The sequence below is a fragment of the Nerophis ophidion genome, linkage group LG19 (genome assembly GCF_033978795.1).
Source record: "Nerophis ophidion isolate RoL-2023_Sa linkage group LG19, RoL_Noph_v1.0, whole genome shotgun sequence".
Lineage (NCBI taxonomy): Eukaryota > Metazoa > Chordata > Actinopteri > Syngnathiformes > Syngnathidae > Nerophis > Nerophis ophidion.
The window spans coordinates 11,645,025-11,665,793 of NC_084629.1; the positions used below are offsets into that span (position 1 = coordinate 11,645,025).

The 20,769-nt window shown below is 39.3% G+C and overlaps 1 protein-coding gene and 1 long non-coding RNA gene across 3 annotated transcripts; one reads left to right on the plus strand and one right to left on the minus strand.

Annotated features, from left to right (window-relative positions):
- Positions 1–3,540: 3,540 nt before the first annotated feature.
- Positions 3,541–17,365, minus strand: acp6 (acid phosphatase 6, lysophosphatidic). Its single transcript, XM_061879158.1, has 11 exons — positions 17,208–17,365; positions 10,997–11,186; positions 8,985–9,113; positions 8,521–8,651; positions 8,366–8,445; positions 8,211–8,298; positions 8,000–8,132; positions 5,727–5,827; positions 5,552–5,644; positions 3,919–4,084; positions 3,541–3,854 (listed from the first exon to the last, which is right to left on the minus strand). The coding sequence occupies exons 2-11, from the start codon at positions 11,177–11,179 to the stop codon at positions 3,729–3,731; spliced, it is 1,230 nt and encodes a 409-aa protein (XP_061735142.1). The 5' UTR covers positions 11,180–11,186; positions 17,208–17,365; the 3' UTR covers positions 3,541–3,728.
- LOC133537967 (uncharacterized) lies at positions 10,493–20,769 on the plus strand. Of its 2 annotated transcripts, XR_009802898.1 has the most exons (4): positions 10,493–11,214; positions 11,372–11,647; positions 20,042–20,093; positions 20,735–20,769. It is a non-coding gene; the product is annotated as an uncharacterized LOC133537967 (long non-coding RNA). The 2 variants fall into 2 exon arrangements; XR_009802897.1 differs by having other exon boundaries at positions 10,493–11,647.

A 20,769-nucleotide genomic window follows, 5' to 3' on the forward strand; every position in this document is an offset into this window, starting at 1 on the left:
TGGAGTCAATGACCAGGCGAGGTGATGAAGTTACGTCTCTTTAGTTCAGACTTCAGAACAGACTCACACCCTTGCCCTCAGGTAGCACAATACAACGTAAATCGTTGGCCAACCTAAGATTAACCACAGAACACTATACTATATCCAGTTGCAGAACATGTGCCATCAGTAGAACTGGACAGTGCTGTTTCAGTTGCATCACCCGGACCATCAGTGAGTCAGACACAAACCACTGTCATCACTGAACCAGGTTCCAAGGCTGCTGAATTGCCATCATCAGAACCTAGATCACCCAAAACTAAAACCTCACCAGTGATCTGCAGGTACCCAGAAAGGTTTTGAGCACCACCACAAAAACTCAATCTCTGAAGACAGTATATTAATCTGTGTGAAAGGTGGACTGCAGCGCATTGTACGTGCTGCTGAGAAGGTTATTGGCTGCAAACTCCCACCCCTCCAGGACCAGGAGGCGTGTGGGACTTTTCACCCTGACTCTTCTCACTCTCGTCACAAACTATTCTCCCCTCTCCTCTCAGACAGGAGACTAGAGTCCATCCAGACCCACACCTCCCGCCACCTGAACAGTTTTTTCCCCCCGGCCATCAGGCGCATGAACAATAATATCTGATAGCTCAGTTACCGTTCATGTTATTCTTCCATCCATCCATCCATTTTCTACCGCTTATTCCCTTTTGGGGTCGTGGGGGGCGCTGGCGCCTATCTCAGCTACAATCGGGCGGAAGGCGGGGTACACCCTGGACAAGTCGCCACCTCATCGCAGGGCCAACACAGATACAGACAACATTCACACTCACATTCACACACTAGGGCCAATTTAGTGTTGCCAATCAACCTATCCCCAGGTGCATGTCTTTGGAAGTGGGAGGAAGCCGGAGTACCCGGAGGGAACCCACGCATTCACGGGGAGAACATGCAAACTCCACACAGAAAGATCCCGAGCCTGGATTTGAACCCAGGACTGCAGGACCTTCGTATTGTGAGGCAGACGCACTAACCCCTCTTCCACCGTGAAGCCCTCATGTTATTCTATTCTGTGTTATTTGTGTTTTGTATTGCATGATTGCGCCAAGTAAAATTCCTAGTTTGTGAACCCGTTCTCAAACAATGGCAATAATAACCTCTGATTCTGACATGGCAACAAACAACTTGGATCACCATTTCATTCCTCTTCTTTTAGAAATATAGAAGTTACTCAAAAAGAAAAAAAAAAAAACCCAACCAAAAAATGCAGCACGCTCAATTAAAAAACTGTACTGAACTCTTATTTATAAACAAGAACATACGTATTATACAAACAGTATTTGTACACCTTGCACACAGATCGATATACTGTCTTCAGAGATTCAGTTTTTGTGGTGGTGTTCGAAACCTTTCTGGGTACCTGTGGATCACTGGTGAGGTTTTGGTTGTGGGTGATCTAGGTTCTGATGATGGCAACTCAGCTGCCCTTGAAACTGGTTTAGTAAAGACAGTGGTTTGTGTCTGACTCACTGATGGAACTGAAACAGGACTGTCCAGGTGTACTGGTGGCACATGTTCTGTGACTGGTGGAGACAAGATAACTGGCAGTCTGTCCACATATTCTCCCCATGGTTACATGTGATCCCCATTCAATGTGCACTGTCTCTGTCCCTCTTGGATCAGGTAAGTGACAGTTCCCAGTCTTTTTTTCCATTCCGCCCATGAAGTTTCTGATGCCAACTGCCTCTCGCTCCAGGAATAAGCGAACAGCTTATTCCCTTTTGTCATGATGATGCTTCTGCGCTGCTTGTTTTCCTTCGATCTCTATGGCAAGCTCCGGCTTGAGAAAACTGAAAAAAGTTCTCAACTGCAGTTTCAGGAATAACTCAGCTGGAGTACGTCCCATCACAGTGTGGGATGGACCTAATGTAATAGAGTGATCTATGTTGTTTGTTGATTAATCCACGTTAATCAATTCAGCAAAGTAACTTAGCCCCAGATGGAGAGGAAATAAAGTTCAAGCTTAAAGTTTTGCCAATTAATTTCAGTGAATAAAACAATGTTTTTTTCTATTAACGTACTTTCTCTGTTAGGTCCTACCTGCATGTTTTTTCACCCATTTAAGTCATGGTGTCCCGCCATCATGGTGTGGTGATGAGTATTTTAATGGATAACTTCCCTGGAGCCTTGATATTTTTTTCTGTCAACAGAGGGTTCATCCCTATAAATTGACAACGTACCTGATAAAATCCCCCAGAAAGAGATCGTCTTCTGCTGAGGAACCCCCCCATCAAGAATGCAAAGATCACAAGCTCCTGTACTGTCTCTTCACGGAGGGTAACACAGCCACTGCTCCCCTCACCTCTCTGGGTTTGTTCAAGGGTGATGGGTCGAATGCAGAGAATACTTTCACCACACCTACTGTGTTTGACAATCATTGGTACTTTAACTTTAACAACACTTGACAAGCTTGTGCTAAATTTTGAATGGGAGGTAATGGGTCCCATTTTATAGTCTTTGGTATGACCTACCGATCTCAGATGATCCGTAGGTCATAACTACACTCTAACCACAAGGCCACTGTTTGTTTTTTGTGATGAATAAGTGCTAAATGTTTTTTTTTCCTCACACACTTTGCACGCTCTCATGAACTCTTTGTGCCCCAGTACAGTATTAGATGGAGTAACGCCCCTGGTTTGGACCCCAACAAAAAGATTATAATCCATAATTATTTTTAGGAAAAAATATTTTTGTATTTTCTACTTCAATATAACATTCGGAAAAATCTTAACCCTTCATGGAACACTTAAAGTCCAAACACTTTGACTGCAGAACATTATTGTGGTTAAATATCACAAAACACAAGTACTAGAAAAGCAAAAAGCAGTAGTTCCATCCCTCCATCCATCAATCTTCTTCCGCTTATCCAAGGGTCGGATCGCGGGGGCAGTAGCCTAAGCAGGGAAGCACAGACTTTCCTCTCCCCAGCCACTTCGTCCAACTCTTACCGGTGGATCCCGAGGCGTTCCCAGGCCAGCCAGGAGACATAATGTACCCAACGTGTCCTGGGTCTTCCCCGTGGCCTCCTACCGGTCGGACGTGCCCTAAACACCTCACTAGGGAGGCGTTAGGGTGGCATCCTGACCAGATGCCTGAACCACCTCATCTGGCTCCTCTCGATGTGGAGGAGCAGCGGCTTTACTTGGAGCTCTTCCCGGATGGCAGAGGTTCTCACCCTATCTCTAAGGGAGCCCCGCCACACGGCGGAGGAAACTCATTTCGGCCGCTTGTACCCGTGATCTTGTCCTTTCGGTCATAACCCAAAGCTCATGACCATAGGTGAAGATGGGAACGTAGATCGACAGGTAAATTGAGAGCTTTGCCTTCCGGCTCAGCTCCTTCTTCACCACAACAGATCGATACAGCATCTGCATTACTGAAGACGCCGCACCGATCCGCCTGTCGATCTCACGATACACTCTTCCCTCACTCGTGAACAAGACTCCGAGGTACTTGAATTGTGGTTAAATATCACAAAATACTAGAGAATACAAGTACTAGAACAGCAAAAAGCAGTTGTTTATTTTTTTGCACAACCTTGCTTGCTGTAAACATAAGATGGTGTGTAAAATATACATATGAATTTCTCATTTATGAAGTTGCATTTGTTGAACAAAACCAAATGACGAAACAATGATTTGAATCGTGGGGAGTCAGTTATAAAGTAAGAAAACACATGCTATGCACTAAGAGGCAGTCGTGTTATTGCAAAGTGTCTGATACAGTTCAGAGTTGAGCGAGTATGCTGATAGCACCTGTTTGAATTCCTGCAGGGGGCAGTAGAGTCCGCTGCATCCTGGAATAAGTTGATCCTAAACACATAGAAACGACAGTTGAAAAAGTCTTGTCTTCTGTGGTGGTCTGAGCACATCCTACCTGGCCTTTGTAGGACACTTTGACAAAAGCCTCTTTGGTGCGTTGGTGCTGATGAAGTTCTAGCGTGATGTCGGCGGCGTACGGCGGCCATTGCATGTCGAAAATGCCCAGAGCCATTAGGCACGGGATCAACGTGGTGTCGTGTGCAGAATATAAGAACAACTTCCTAAAATTTAAAAAATAAAATTAATACCCTGATAGACCACGTTTAGAGTACATGGACATTAACATATTTTTTATAAACCGGTAGATATAATATTAATGTACAATTTTGAAATACATTTTCATTTTGTGTGGTAATAAAAAAGAAATCCAAAATGCAAGGATAGTGAGTGTAGGTGCTTACTAGTGGGCAGCAACAAAATGCAAATTAAAAGGAAGATTAATAACAAAATAAAATACTTAAAAAAAAAAAATGCTTTACATTGTCATTCCAAAAAAACATTTATCTCTAAATCTGTTGATTTTTAAAAAAACATTTATTTTCTTATTTTCTTTGTCTTGTTGGGCAGTGACAATGTAGGAAAATAGAGAACTAAGAAGATTTACAAATATTATTAATGAAATAAAATCTATGAAGAATGATGGCACTATACTGTTCTCACTAAAAATGCGTATCTAGTTTGCTGAAATTATTTTTTTAAATAAGAAAAAAAAAACGTGGATTTTTTTAAATGGCTTAGTTTTTTTTAACAGCAACAATATTGGAATTGTGTTGCATGGTGATTCATACATACAAAAGTGTGCCAATAAAAACAAAACTTAAAGAACAAAATCTTTTTCTGACTTTATTTTATTTTTTATCCCAAGTGTGAAGAAATGTGTGTTTTGTTGGACAGTGATATTGGAATTAACAGGACTATAAAAGCAAATTAGCGCTATACAAGTGTAACCCATTTACCATTAACAAACATGAATAAAAAATATGGAAATATATCATAGCTATCCAGCTAAAATCAAATATCTCCATGTTGCTCTTTTCAAATCTTTGCCAGAAAAACAAACATTTGTTTCAAACTAAAAAATAATAATAAATTATAAATACCATTACATTCATAGAATAGTTGTATTTCTATGCGGACATTTAATTTTATATTTTTATTTAGACAAAATGACGGGTAAAATGACAGCGTAGCCTGCATTAGGAAAGTGGAATACATTTTTTAAAATCAGAATTTAACAAGGTAATTAAAAAAATTAATATATATATATATAAATATGTCTTGATTGGATTATCCAGAGAATAGTGCTCGATACCGTGGTAGAGCGCAATATAAACCATTGTATGTGAATGCTTCCATTAAAATCTCCTGATGATTGAGGGAACCCCTCATGAAACAGTTCTGTAGAGATGAAATAGTCTTGTGATTTTTTCCCACACCTACATATATATATATAAATATATATATGTATATATATATATATTTTTTTTTATATTTCGTGTGCACGTTTGCTTACGACAAAGCAAATGGAAACATGTTAACAATGCTAAACACATGTATGTAAAAATGCTAAACAAATGTGCGTTTGAGATACATGCTTTTCATTGGACAGTGATTACATCATTAAATGTAATATGTTAAGTTAATATGCACAGAAAGGTACTAGAGCCAAGTAAACTTGCTGGTCTGACCTGTTAGGCTGTGAAGATGCACCTTGCAGCTTCTCTTCCATGTTCAACAACATGGCGTGCAGCAGAGGTCCCACACACAGCTGCAAGCTCTCCCTGGCAGAAAGAAATGTTATTCATTCCTGATGGAGTCTGTTTGACGCTGATAGAAGGTCTTTGTTAAAAGTGTGCTGCTGACCTCTTGCTGGCTTCATAGACGTGACACATCATGTCTACTGCTCTCTGCTCCACCGTGCTTCTCCACGTGTTCAACACAGGGGGACATGGCAGACCGTGTGCCTAACAATGTGATCATGAAGAGTTCAGCACAATGTCAAATTCAGACAATAGCCTCCTCTGAGAGGTTGCAGGTCAATGTGCAGCACCTTTTGTTTAACTATGCAAAATAACAGATGGGTACTAAAAAGTAGGACAGGTCAGGTTCGGGCTGCACAATTAATCGAATTTGATTCACAATCACGATTTTGGCTGCCACGAATAAATGAAGATTGTCAGCGACATTAATATTTAAAAAACAGGCTCAGCTGCATATCAAATCAGGCACTTTCACAACCGCAGCAGCAGAGAACAGACCCGTGAAGCGCGCGCCGTGTCAACACTAGTTAAAATTAATTAAAAACAAAGGATTTGAAGTTTCAGCATGCTAAGTTGTCAGTGAGGGACAAAGCTTGTGTATTACATGTAAGAGGTATCACTCCTATTTGGTTTTGTTGGCCAAACTGTTGCACTTATCCACATGGTGTTGTTGGCGAAGAACAAAGCTTGTTTATTAGACTTTATCTTCATTGGTCAAACTCTTTTGTGTTTTATGTTGATAATAAAAAGTAAATACTATGTTATTTTACATTATTTTGGAGATTTTCAGGTCAGAGCGTTACTACTTTAAAAACACTTCATGTGACATAATATTTGGTGAATGTTTCGTGGTCTATAGTTAATTCTTTCATGACATATTTATACTCAAACTCCTCATTGATCTGTCCAGTTACCAATACAGTAAGAGCTAAAAGGCATTATTATGTAATGACAAAAAGTTGATACTAATAATGAATAAAAATCCGGGCTGTCACGATAACAAGTTATCTTATTTTACTAATTACAAAAAATTATCGCATGAACACACCTAGAATAATCATGTCATTTTTTAATGACCGTACAAGCTCTCTTACCTTAACAGCTATAAAGGTCAGGGATCACATTAATGCATAGGTCAGTACAAAAATGAGTAAAAACAGTCCAATTGGTGTGCTTGCTGGCAAATTTCACTCCAAAATACAGCCTGAAACAACTTTAGATAAAACTGTTACCAAATTCGTGCAAATGGTAAAGGGGTTATACTTGTGTAGCGCTTTTCTACCTTCAATTTACTCAAAGCGCTTTGATACTATTTCCACATTCGCCCATTCACACACTGATAGCGGGAGCTGCCATGCAAGGCCCTAACCACGACCCGTCAGGAGCAAGGGTGAAGTGTCTTTCTCAAGGACACAAAAGACAAAAAGACATGACCAGGTTGGTAGAAGGTGGGGATCAAACCAGAAACCCTCAGGTTGCTGGCACGACCACTCTCCCAACCGCTCCACGCCGTCCCATGAATGCATTTTACATGAAATGCATTCATTTAAAATGTTTTTTAAATATTTTTTATCGGGGTCTTTTCCAAGCAAAATTTAATTATGCAAGCCAGTAATCACCTATGAATAACCATTATTAATCCAAATTCCAAAATGTAATTCATCTGGTTAAAGCCTTCACAAAACACAAATATTTGTCTTTAAATATATGTTTATTTAACCTTATTATTATACTATTTAATTACACTTACATGATGGCGTCACGTTGAACCCCGCCAACCATGTTTTACCTGCCATCATGTGTAACCCAGTTTAATAATCAGGTTTTCAAAATTGATAACAATTATAGTGCAGATATTTTAGTACCCTTAATGACTTTAAAATGTGAACCAAACTGCTCATTGCAAGACTGGTTTTCGTGTCATTCAACACTTACAGGGCCCTATTGTGCAAAACCAACTTCTCTTACCTATTGGTACTTGCTTTTGTATATTTGGGATCTGAATAAGTCCCAACAATTTGAAATTAAACCATGGAGGCATGGCTGAGATATTTACAAAATAATTTTGCCTTCCTTCATACTTTCCAAACTTGCCATTTGAAATTTGCAAAACCAGTAACGTTTATCGCACCAATGACGTCACCGAAATATCCATTTATGGTTTCAATTTAACCAAAATGCTTTGCCACATTGTGCCATTGTAGTCCGAGGCTCTCTTTTTCTAAAACATTTGTGCTTTTAAGATCTCAAACGACATGATCATGTGACCAAACAGCCCAAATAATGTATTTATCCAATTAAGGGCAGCGTCGTGACAAAAACACAGTTGGCTTACAGATAGCCTGAATGCTAATAACAAAGCGTCAGCGTGGTCACCTCTCTGGCGACCATGTCGTCTCTGATGAGGATGAAGTCAACATCCGGGTGGCCGGAGATGCCCAGCTCGCTCTGGATGCTCTTGAGGTCTGCTGCGATGTCTGGAAGGCGGGATGACTCTGCCAGGCGGCGGCTTGATGCACAAAGAAAATTGAACTTTTAAAATGTTTCAAAGTTTTTTTGCTCGGTTAATCAACATGGTTGTACAAACCTGCCGAGCATTCGAAGCAGCTTGCATGAGTGGTAGTTGGGGTAGAGGATTTCCGATTCTGCTGCCGTGGTTACTATGGGAACGACGTCTTCACAGGGGAGACCGATAGATGAGATCTCCAACAAAAGACACACGGAGCGGATTTCATGCACTACCTTTTTGTTTTTGCTGGAAGAGGCCCGCTACCAGACACTTGGCAGACTCAATAGTCCTGACAATGTTGGTGGAGCGCACGCTTCAAATAGGGACTAGTTGGTTAAAATCCATTCAGGTAGAAAGAAATAGGTGTGTTGTTTCATCATTTACTTACTAGACCTCAGTTGGGCTGAAGGTGGCACCAAGGAAGGGGCTCTCCTCGATGTATTTCCTCCTCAGCCTTTCGCCCAGCTCGTACAGCTGCTGCATGCCCAAAGTGGTCAGCTGACCCGGGAACACGCCACCCTTACAGTATATTGTGGACAAACAAGCGTTAGCAGTACATTGGTGCAAAGTAGCCAGCATACTCAGCGTTTCGCTTTATACGTGACCTAAAAGGCCACGAGGGGGCCTCATCACTTGTCAACAGCCAATTCACAGTCTATAGATAAAAACCTTGTTTATTGATGTCTTAGTTTACTGTTTGTATATTTATTGCCTATTTGTTTGTATTTGTTAGTGAAGTTTGACAGTGCAAGTGTGCCTGGCCCCCAAATCGTGCGTACAGCCCCCAGTTACACATAGTACCACCACTTGATTGTAATGAAAGATAACAAAAAACTTTTCAAACCTACTCACGCTCAGCGTCTTTCTCCTGTAGCTTTCCTCCACCACTGATGGGGGTCTGGGTCCGCCTTGAAGATCTGTTACCACGTAGTTGATGTGCGTGTGGGCAGGGGGCTCCAATAGGGTGGGCAACCATTGCACCTTTGGGGGAAAAAAGACCAAAACATAGGATCCTAAAATTGTGCCTGTGCGGTTTTAACTCATTCTTATTTGCCATGTCTATATTTTTCACAATTACAAATTAAATTGAATAAAAAAATTAAAAAAAGATAGCTGTCACTTACGTCTGTCTCATACACACCGACATGTCTCATACACAAAAGTAAAACCTGCATTCACAAATCTGCCAATTTGTGTACAGTGTTTCATATTAAGGGTGGGAATCTTTGGCCACCACACGATTCAATTCGATTCAATTCTTAGGGGTAACTATGTAGATTTTTAATTCAAAATCAATACTTTTTATAAGGTCGGGTCCCAGTTCTATGATGAACAACATTCCTCCATAAAATGGACAAACACCTCTGATTATATTTTTATATTACTTAAAAGAAAATTGGTTTTGTTTAATAAAGTACTACCTGAACTTTTAAAAAAGTCAAATACAAACAAGGCAACAAGAGAAGTATCAAATCCTTTTCTTTTCTAAAGTAAATCTGAACAGCAGATATGGGCGTCTACATCAATAAAATGATTTGCCTGAGTGGCTGGACAAGAGATTTTTTTAAAAATAAACAGATAAAAATTAAATCACAAATATAAAAATAAATACATCTGAGAAAAGCAATTTTATTTTTTTAATTGATTCACAATTGTTCCAAAAAAAAGTAATATATATATATATATATATATATATATATATATATATATATATATATATATATATATATATATATATATATATAGCTAGCTACAGTAACCCCTTATTACTGTTATTAGTAGTAGGAAAATCATATATCAACTATTTTCATAGCTGGAGCTTAGAAAACCTGTTTAGGAAATATTGCGAGAGCCCTGTAGACATGAAGTAACACCCACATCTACACTCTTTTTTTAGTTAGTATAGCCTTTTGAATGCTTAAAAAATAATTCAGGCCAAATTTACGCAGAATATGCTTGGGGGGAAAAAAATCTACATTATTTTAAGTTTTTTTCTGTTTAAATTCAATGTTAACTTTTTCACACCAGCCTAAAGGCAACAGTCTGACACAATCAAACCTTACTCTCACAGAATTTTTACTTTATTATATTCTTGTCAGATCACGCTTTTTTTAAACTTTTTTTTTCATAACATACAATATAATTTCTCAAAGTATTGATGTTATTTCTTTTGGTGTGACCATAACACCCTTATGTTTAGAGTTAATGTTAACTTTTTCACACCAACCTAACGCATCTGTCTGACACAATAAGCTTTCACTCATAAAAATTACAACTGAATATATTTCTGTATGATGACAACTTTTTTTGTTTTACTCGTCTTTTTTTTTCTTGACCTAAATTCTCAAAGTGCAGTTGTTGTTCTGTTTCTGGTGTGACCATAATATAACATTATTTTGAGTTTTTCACCGCAAACAAAAGCTGATGAAAAATTTGCAAAATTCTGGAGTAAAATGAAGGTAGTGACCTAAAATATAAGACCGTACTTTTCCTTTGGAAAATGGGGTGAAAAAAGATAAGCCGTCTTGTATTTTAGCCTCGAGAGGGACAGGGCGTTTCCTCCTGTCACTCAATCACATGCAAACAAGTGAATCTAAGAGACACTCTTGAGTGGTTAGGCAAGCTAGCGAGCAACAGAGGAGGAGTTATATTGCTAATTTTAAGACAATACTAATCAACGAAGCAGAGTCATCAAAATGAACTCTAAGTGTAGTTTACGAAAAAGATACATTTTGTTTGAAAAAATATGTTTCTAACCATAAAAAGAGGGATATTTTCAGTTAATAATGGAGCCAAACAAACAGCCATGGATCATCCCCCAAATGTAAATAATTGATCCTTGTTTTGTTTTTTTATATATATACCTCCATCACATCGGGTATGGTTTTAAGTGGCGTTCGGGCGCCGTGTCGAAACAGGACTTGAACCAGTTTCAGCTCATACAGTTTTGAGTCGCCACTTTGGTTTTTCCGCTTCCACCACAGCACTGAACCCAAGGCAATGGACACGGAGCCAAAGAAGCCAACTTTGGTCCAAAGTTTCCTCATGGCGGTGCTGTAAAGAGAATACAATTTATCATCAGGTGAGTAATAATGTAATTTATCAACAAAAACATAGGTATTTTAGTGCTGCACGGTGGCCTTGTGTTTAACATGTCGACATAGCAGTCTGGAGATCCAAGTTTAAATCTCTCTTTTGCATGTTCTCCACTGCGCTTGTCTTGGCAAACTAAACACAAGGTCAAAGCCTTCATCCACCCAAACAACAGAAGAGCGTCATTTCAAAATGTGAGTTTGGCTCCTATTTTCCCCCAGAGGAGAGAACTGGAATCACAGTCAAAAATTTCCCAACAGCTGAAGGTCATTCAGCAAACAGGAAGGCTCTCGCCTAAAGAAAAAAACACTCCTTTAAGTCTGTGGCTTCAGCTCAGACTTCAGTACAACAAACACTGCTCTAGGAGAGTTTTTCCTAGTGCAGTAGTGCCCAACTGTTTGTAGGGACCAGGGTGGCTGACGGTGAGATGACCTGTATTATTTTGATGTTTGATTTGATATCTTGAATTTATTTTAACTGCCAATTGGTTGTACAATGTTTCATGTCAAATCCAAGCTGTAAAGGATCAGTATATGTACTTATGAAAACATGTTACTTTCAAAAATGGTTAATTGAAATGTAATTTGTTTATATTGGTCCCTAATTGCTTTTGTGTGTCGCCACCTTTTCCAAAGGTTTTTCACCTTGCAACTGATGATTTCAATGAAAGAAAGAGACAATCAGGTCCAAAAATAAAATGAGAGAGATTTGTCCCAATCTTTGCAGTCAAAAAAAGTGAAATCCCAGTGTAACCCTGGTCAAAAAGTCAAACCCTTTTCGATTTAGGAGAGAGCACAGACAACCAACACATAATTTGACAGTGCTGGTGTGGGTTTACTACGGTTTCCTCTCACAGTTGACAAAAATGTGTGTTGGGGTAATCGGAGACTCTAAATTGTCTTTCACTGCATTTCTATCCACCAAATTAGTCTGATTTCCCCAATAGTTCCTTTTAATTAAAAAAAAAAAAATATATATATATATATATATATGTCTTGATTGGATTATCCGGAGAATAGTGCTCGATACCGTGGTAGAGCGCAATATGTAGGTGTGGGAAAAAATCACAAGACTACTTCATCTCTACAGATCTGTTTCATGAGGGGTTCCCTCAATCATCAGGAGATTTTAATGGAAGCATTCACATACAATGGTTTATATAGAGCACAGAGTGGGTGGGTACAAGCAGGCGTAGGGTGTGGTGATTGGCTCATGTGTTACCTAGGAGGTGTTTCCGCCTGTGGCGGCATGTTGAAATGATTTCACTGCGCTTGTTGAGGGATGATAGCTCTGGATGATATATAATAAACAGTTTCTCTTTTAAGCATAAGTTGCATCTTTTATTACCACTGTTGTAAGGCATCCAGCACACCTTACAACAGTGGTAATAAAAGATGCAACTTATGCTTAAAAGAGAAACTGTTTATTATATATCATCCAGAGCTATCATCCCTCAACAAGCGCAGTGAAATCATTTCAACATGCCGCCACAGGCGGAAACACCTCCTAGGTAACACATGAGCCAATCACCACACCCTACGCCTGCTTGTACCCACCCACTCTGTGCTCTATATAAACCATTGTATGTGAATGCTTCCATTAAAATCTCCTGATGATTGAGGGAACCCCTCATGAAACAGATCTGTAGAGATGAAGTAGTCTTGTGATTTTTTCCCACACCTACATATATATATATATATATATATATATATATATATATATATATATATATATATATATATATATATATATATATATATATATATATTTTCACACCTACATGTAAGAGTCCTGCGTCCGTGCACACGCTCTAATGCAACTATTGGTCGTAGGCCATGTGCTTCCTCGTACACTGGGGGGCCTTTATTTCCATTTCACATGCCTATGACGTCATACTAGGCATCTGCGGCTCCTTACAAGTTAACAGGCTAGCTCTATTGTACATGTCTGCTGTAATATTGGCACAGATTGAAAATATTACATCACTAATGGCTACGCTGATGTTAAATAGCAGACAGCATCAAGGAATTATCTTTGATTGCGCTACAAGCATGGCATTATTAACAAGATCTCTGAGCGGATGCAGGTCCTAAGCAAAGAAAGACCGGCTGGGGAGAGTTTTTTTCCAAGGAAATTTTCGGACAGCGAATCATGGAACCAAAACTTTTGAATGTCTCTATGTTCATTCATTATGCTCGTGGATTGATAGGAATTTTAAACCCGAAGAAAAAGAAGTTTGTTCCCCGACTGATACTTTTCCAGATGAAGGTGGCTATTGTTCTGGATCTTGCCAGTTGTGTGGAATGCCGAGTTCATCAGTTTGGAGTGCACGGATGTAGCGTGAAGAGGTTGGAATACGCTTTATTTGCCTTGCAATATACCTGCTTGTTTTCCTTCTCATTCAAATTTTGTTCAAAAGTACAAATTAGCAGACCTTCTAAATTTTCTTAGCCACCTTAAATAAATCTTTCTTTTTTCCACCTATCTATGCACTTCAAATGTTCTGTACTTTTAATTCATGAAGCAAATGGTCTACTCTTCATTACAATTATTGCTGTTTTTATTGAATGGTATCTGCGTCTGTTTTATATCCTGCGAATTGAGACTGGTGCATGAGTGACACAAAGGGTCCCCTACGGCGGCACACACACTCGAGATCTGGTTTTCAATCGCATAATCCAGGTATGTTAGGCACCATTTACACCAGGGGTCGGGAAACTTTTTGGCTGAGAGAGCCATGAAAGCCAAATATTTCAAAATGTATTTCCGTGAGAGCCATATAATATTTAACACTGAAAACAACTAAATGTGTGTATTTTTAAGTAAGACCAATATTTTTTGAGTATAATAAGTTTCTTATTCTTTTTAATAAGTTATTCTAAAGTTAACCAATAATAAATATAAAACTTACCATTAATGCGACATCTTGAACAGGTGCGATAGAAAACGGATGGTTGGATTAAAATACATGAACATTTTATAATTTGAACGTTATTTTTAACACTGATTACCCCCTGCTCCCCCGTCTGCCGGCGCAACGCAACCTAGTACGCATGCGTGCAAAATGTGCACGTCATAGTCACCTTTTACCATGAATTAACGTGGACCCCGACTTAAACAAGTTGAAAAACTTATTCGGGTGTTCCCATTTAGTGGTCAATTGTACGGAATATGTACTGTACTGTGCAATCTACTATTAAAAGTTTCAATCAATCAAACTCCAGTGTTGCTTTGTGTTTAACTTATCTGAACAATATCCAGTGTTGCGGTATTTCAATTAACTGGAATCTGGGGCCATGTTGTAGTGAATCACACCTGTGCCATCATAAATTAATCAAATCTTTAATAAACATGTGACTAAGAGCATTTTACAACAATCAATCTCGGGATCTGCATGTCTGGTCAGGACACTCCTCACTCTTCTGCCTTCACCTTCATTGTCCATTCCTTTTTGGTGACTTTATTTACTCTGGACCTAGACAATGAGTCCGCAACATACATGGCGCACAATAACTGATATAGTCTGCTTTGCCAGTCCAAACGCATTCAATGTTTTTCGTAGTCTTTCCTCGACGGCCAGGTAATACAAAGCACACGCTACATTTTTTGTCACATTCACGGGAGCCCGCATTCTTGTTGATTCTCCTTCGACAAATGGACAGTTTTCGGGAAGTAGAATCACAGCAAAGTTTAACATTCGAAAGTTCTCTTTCCGTCCGAGAAGTGTTGTATCCCAAATAGCTGCAATCGCTTTCTCTTAAAGGTATTCATGTGAGTTCCACAAGCGTCTGTACAGACGGAAGGAGAAACACGGGCATGTCTGGATGACTCTCCTCCATATTTCCAGTGGTTGCCTAAAAGTTACGAAACTGCTCTATTATGAAGGCACATTCTTTCTGACGTCACTTCTTGTGTGGTATTTCTGGCGTCACTTACTCTACAAACTCAGTTTGTAAAATATCAATGAGTCCATACAAAGCTTAGAGCCTGAGATTCAAGAAATACACGGCACACTTACCGGTGTAAAAAAATTGTCCAAGCAGGGGGATCTTAAAACAATAATTTAGTGTGGCTGAAACAGGGCTTAAGCTAAATAATTATTCGTTCAAGGGGTTTTCCGGCTTAGTGTAGACATAGCCTTAGTCCGACTTTTCAAAAACGAACCATGATCAATTAAGATGTTTCCATGGGTTGTAGGAAGCTTATTTAGAGTCTTAACTATTTGAAAAAAATCGAACTAATTTATTGCATGGACACATACCGTTTGTGTCCTAGGATTGAATGGTGTCTCTTGTCAAAAGTCAGGTGGCTGGGAAAAGTTCCAGCTCACTATAACTCTAATTAGGATAATGTCGAAAATGGACACTGGTCCAGTTAGTACTCAGTTTAAAGGCCTACTGAAACCCACTACTACCGACCACGCAGTCTGATAGTTTATATATCAATGATGAAGTCTTAACATTGCAACACATGCCAATACGGCCGGTTTAGTTTACTAAATTGCAATTTTAAATTCCCCGCGAGATATCCTGTTAAAAACGTCGCGGAATGATGAACCTTATGTTGACGCGTGCTTGTGACGTTCGTGGTTGGAGCGGACATGTTCTCCCAGCACCACTCACGGCTAAAAGTAGTCTGCTTTAATCGCACAATTAAACAGTATTTTGGACATCTGTGTTGCTGAATCTTTTGCAATTTGTTCAATTAATAATGGAGACTATACAGAAGAATGCTGTTGGTGGAAAGCAGCTGCCTTTAGCAACCGAAACACAGCTGGTGTTTCTTTGTTTGTTGTGACGCTTTAACACAGAGCGGTCAAGCGAACATGTTTCTCTACCAGCAAGTTTTTGGATGGGAAACTTGTGATATTAAGTCGGCTCTTACCAAAGACTTGAGCGGATTATACGACCTCCTCCTGCAGCTGTCAAAAAGGCAGCTGTGATCTTGGCTCCTCCATTAGCTTCTCTCAGAGACACTGGCGGTCACCACAGCCCTCCGACTTTCAGGTATGACCTTATAATCTCACTAAAACACTAACACAATAAGCAGATGAGGGATTTTCCAGAATTATCCTAGTAAATGTGTAATAACATCTGAATCGCTCCCACTGCCTTTTCTTTTTTAGTGCTTCACTTCAACTTTACTCGTCCATGAATCTTTCATCCTCGCTCAAATTAATGGGGAAATCGTCGCTTTCTTGGTCCAAATCGCTCTTGCTGCTGGTGGCTATGATTATAAACAATGTGAGGATGTGAGGAGCCCTACAACCTGTGATGTCACGCGCACATCGTCTGCTACTTCCGGTACAGGCAAGGCTTTTTTATTAGCGACCAAAAGTTGCAAACTTTATCGTCGATGTTCTCTACTAAATCCTTTCAGCAAAAGTATGGCAGTATCGCGAAATCATCAAGTATGACACATAGAATGGACCTGCTATCCCCGTTTAAATAAGAAAATCTCATTTCAGTAGGCCTTTAAGACCACAGTAGAGTAGCTAAATGCAAGGTAAATTAAACTTTAAATGGGTAGTAAAACACCGTTATGTATTAATTGATTAATTGTCTATGAAAAGGTTCTCATTCAACCAGGCATTCAATCGTTTGCAATTACTTGACTGTTTGGTTTGTCATTCATTATTATAACCTGGCTCGATTTAACATCTGGGTATTTCACAAACTGAACCTTAAAAAAGGCAGCTTATCAGAGTGATGTCATATTTTAGACATTTTTTCCACACGTATATTAATCAGCTATGATACGTTAAAACTCGGTTCGACAAAATAGGACGAATGTGAACACACAAGACATAAATGTTACCCAACCGGCGCCTTGCCAGCTCGAACTTGAATTTAGCTGGTGGATAACGTTTCAAATAATACTACAACTAGTAGCTCGAACTCTCCAACGAGAGCATGACGTCTAAAAGTCAAATTACCCAGCTCGAACTAGAACAAAGAATAACGTTTATAGCACTATACTCACCGTAGAAGTAGAACACCTTTTACGGTCCGTCGTCTGTCTTGTATCAGCGTTCACTATGTCAAAAAGTCCCCTCACCTCAAGTACCAGCAGTCCACACACCGGCTCCCTCAAGAAATGGTCATGCTGGGAAGTGTAGGCTCTAGCAAAGGCATAGTGCCAGTCGACACAAGCCTGTCGTAGATATAAAACTACATTTCCCAGAGTTCATAGGCCGCATTCCGTGTTTTAAAAGTGTGCGGCTAGAAACATGCCCGACGTAACACGTTGTGCAGTCGACATCTGCACCCCCCGCTACCCGAAAGGGACAAGCGATAAAAGATGGATGGGACATAACTTATTTCCTTTTGATTAATTTTGAGAAAATAACATTTATCATCCCAATTGAAGTTAAAGAACTACACGTCAAAATATTTGACACATTTTACACTTGTAACTCACTTCTATCCAAATTAATTTAGGATGTCTCTCCAGAAGCCCTGCGATGAGGTGGCAACTTGTCCAGGGTGTACGCCGCCTTCCGCCCGATTGTAGCTGAGAAAAACACCAGCGACTCCAAAGGGAAAAAGTGGTAGAAAATGGATGGATGGATGGATGTTTCTCCAGAATGTTCCTTGTCCCCATGAAAATTAGTCAATCAACCCCTGCCACCCCAAAGGGACACGCGGTAGGAAATGGATGGATGGAAATAATCATTTTTTTAACGTCCTATCTCTGGATTATTCTGGACTGGACTCTCTGTTGCACTTAGTACAGGGGTCTCAGACACGCGGCCCGTAGGCCAAGTGCGGCCCGCAGCGACCCCAAAGGGAATAAGCGGTAGAAAATGGATGGATGGATGTTTCTCCAGAATGTTCCTTGTCCCCATGAAAATTAGTCAATCAACCCCTGCGATCCCAAAAGGGACACGCGGTAGGAAATGGATGGATGGAAATAATCATTTTTTTAACGTCCTATCCCTGAATTATTCTGGACTGAAGTCTATGTTGCACTGATTAGTACAGGGGTCTCAGACACGCGGCCCGTGGGCGAATTGCGGCCCGTGGGCGAATTGCGGCCCGCAGCGACCCCAAAGGGCATATGCGGTAGAAATGGATGGATGGATGGATGTTTCTCCAGAATGTTCCTTGTCCCCATGAAAATGAGTCAATCAACCCCCGCGAACCCAAAAGAGACACGCGGTAGGGAAATGGATGGATGGAACTAATTTATTTTTTTAACGTCCTATCTCTGAATTATTCCGGACTGAACTCTCTGTTGCACTGATTAGTACAGAGGTCTCAGACACGCGGCCCTCGATACGTTATTTTGCGACAAAGTCTTTGATTGATTGATACTTTTATTAGTAGGTTACGCAGTTCACTACATATTCCGTACAATTGGCCACTAAATGGTAACACCCGAATACGTTTTTCAACTTGTTTAAGTCGGGTTCCACGTCAATCAATTCATGGTAGCTTAATGTTAGTGCGGCCCGCAAGTTTTATATGAATGGCGCTTGACAGCGTTGTGTTAATTTGGGTCCAAAATGGCTCTTTCAACGTTCTGGGTTGCCTACCCCTGCGTTAGTGGAAAAGCGGCGAGTGAGTTAAAGCGACAGACGTTGCCATGGAGACAAGTTTTTTTTTTTTTTACATGCCTGGCTGCAGTCACACTGCGACACCTGTCCGTCAATAATAACAGTCCCCGATAACCTGGAATAATTCAAATTATTATTTTTTTATTGTTTCATTTGCATTGCCTCACACAATGAACACTACATATATTTTGATATGATGCCGGATAACACTCCGGGGGCTGTCACTTTTTTGCGCCCACTATCCCGGTATTTTCCCGGCTATTATCTGCTGACTGCTGTGCTGCTGTAGGGAGGGAAAGCGGAACGACACACATTGCAGAAATTACATTATTCTCCGTGCATCGGCTAATTACAAATATATTCCATGCTGAGGAGTATGCAAAGAATTGTTTAGGAAATCTTTTCTTGCGGCCCAGCCTGACCCAGACTCTGCATCCAGTGGCCCCCAGGTAAAGTGAGTTTGAGACCCCTGGTTTAGTACTCACAATAGCCTACTCTTTTTGAGTTCAAAGAAGAAATCGGTTCTGCTTTTACAACGTAAATATCATGCTGAGTTCTGTCAAACCTTTACTACTAGGAACATTATTTATTCACAAATCCAGAGTAATGTCATGCAAACCATTTTTTTGTTGTTTTATTCTGAAATCCAGAAAAAGTATCTAACTCACTAATAATGATAAAGAAAAGAAAAAAGGTCTATCCATCTTTTTTATTACTTTATTTACATCAAATACATCAGTTCACAAAAATGACACTTTAAATGTCTACTGTTTGTTAGGCAGCAGGTATGGATTTAACTTAAGTGCCTCATTAAAAAAAAAAACATTTAGAAAATAAATTACTTTATGGGACTCAGTGCTTCCGTGCGTCATTCATAGCAATGACAGAAAAGTGAACTTGGTTGAATTTGTGGCGATAATACGCCCTAATTTTTCCAAATCCACCCTTTGATTTATATATTCTTATTTTTGACTACTTGGTAAGCTATTTTTTTAATACAAAACATTAAAAAAAACATTCATATAGCACAGCACGTGAAACTATATCTGGAAAGGAAGTGACGCAGCCATTGCGCATGCGTGGACCGATCAGGTTTTCCGGTACTGATCGGGTACAAAACGGGGACAAAACAAGTTAAGTTTTTCAATAGTCACATAACTTATTGGAAAAATAGTTGTACATACATCCACCAGGTAAAAACTTAATTCGAAGTAAAATGTAAATGCTTACGTCATATTCCTTTGTTCTTTGTCTTCAGTATTTTTGGCCGTCTGGGGATGCGCGATGAAAACGTTTGCTGCCCTCTATCGGTGAGTGAAGATAACACAATTTTTTATACAATTAAATATTTTTGACCTCCCGAGATTCATAAAAAATAAAAGTTACAATTTCTTGTGGATGAATATTATGTATTCATCTATTTATTTAATATATTTAATACTTAAATGATTTAATGTTGTTCTCTGCAAAGTATTTATGGCCGACTAAATATAATTATATATCATATTTTCTACAGTTGTGATTAAATAATGAAAATTCAAAGCAGTGCATACCTATTGCTTTTATTTTTTATTCATTGCATGCATTGGGAATTAAAAAAACATTAAAAATGCTGGCTAGAAGTTGCTCTTAGTTTTGGCATTTAGTATATTTTATGTTACACTTTAAAAATATATATATAGCAAGAAGCAGTTTTTCTTCTTTGTTACACAAATGCCTTTTTTGCATCTTGATGCATTTGTCGCGTCATCTTATATAAAAAAAAGTAATACTTTTTGCAGTAAGTCTTCATGTCCACCCTAGAGGACAATGGAAAATGTATTGTTTTTAGTATCTTACAAATTAATTTTCCGTGAACCGCCTCAAACTATTTATTTTACATCTACTAAATCTGTAATTTTAATAATAAACTAACTGGATAAATGAAATAACTTACAATAATTTTGTTTAGTTTTGCAGAAATGTTGCCGAGGCATATCATCTTTC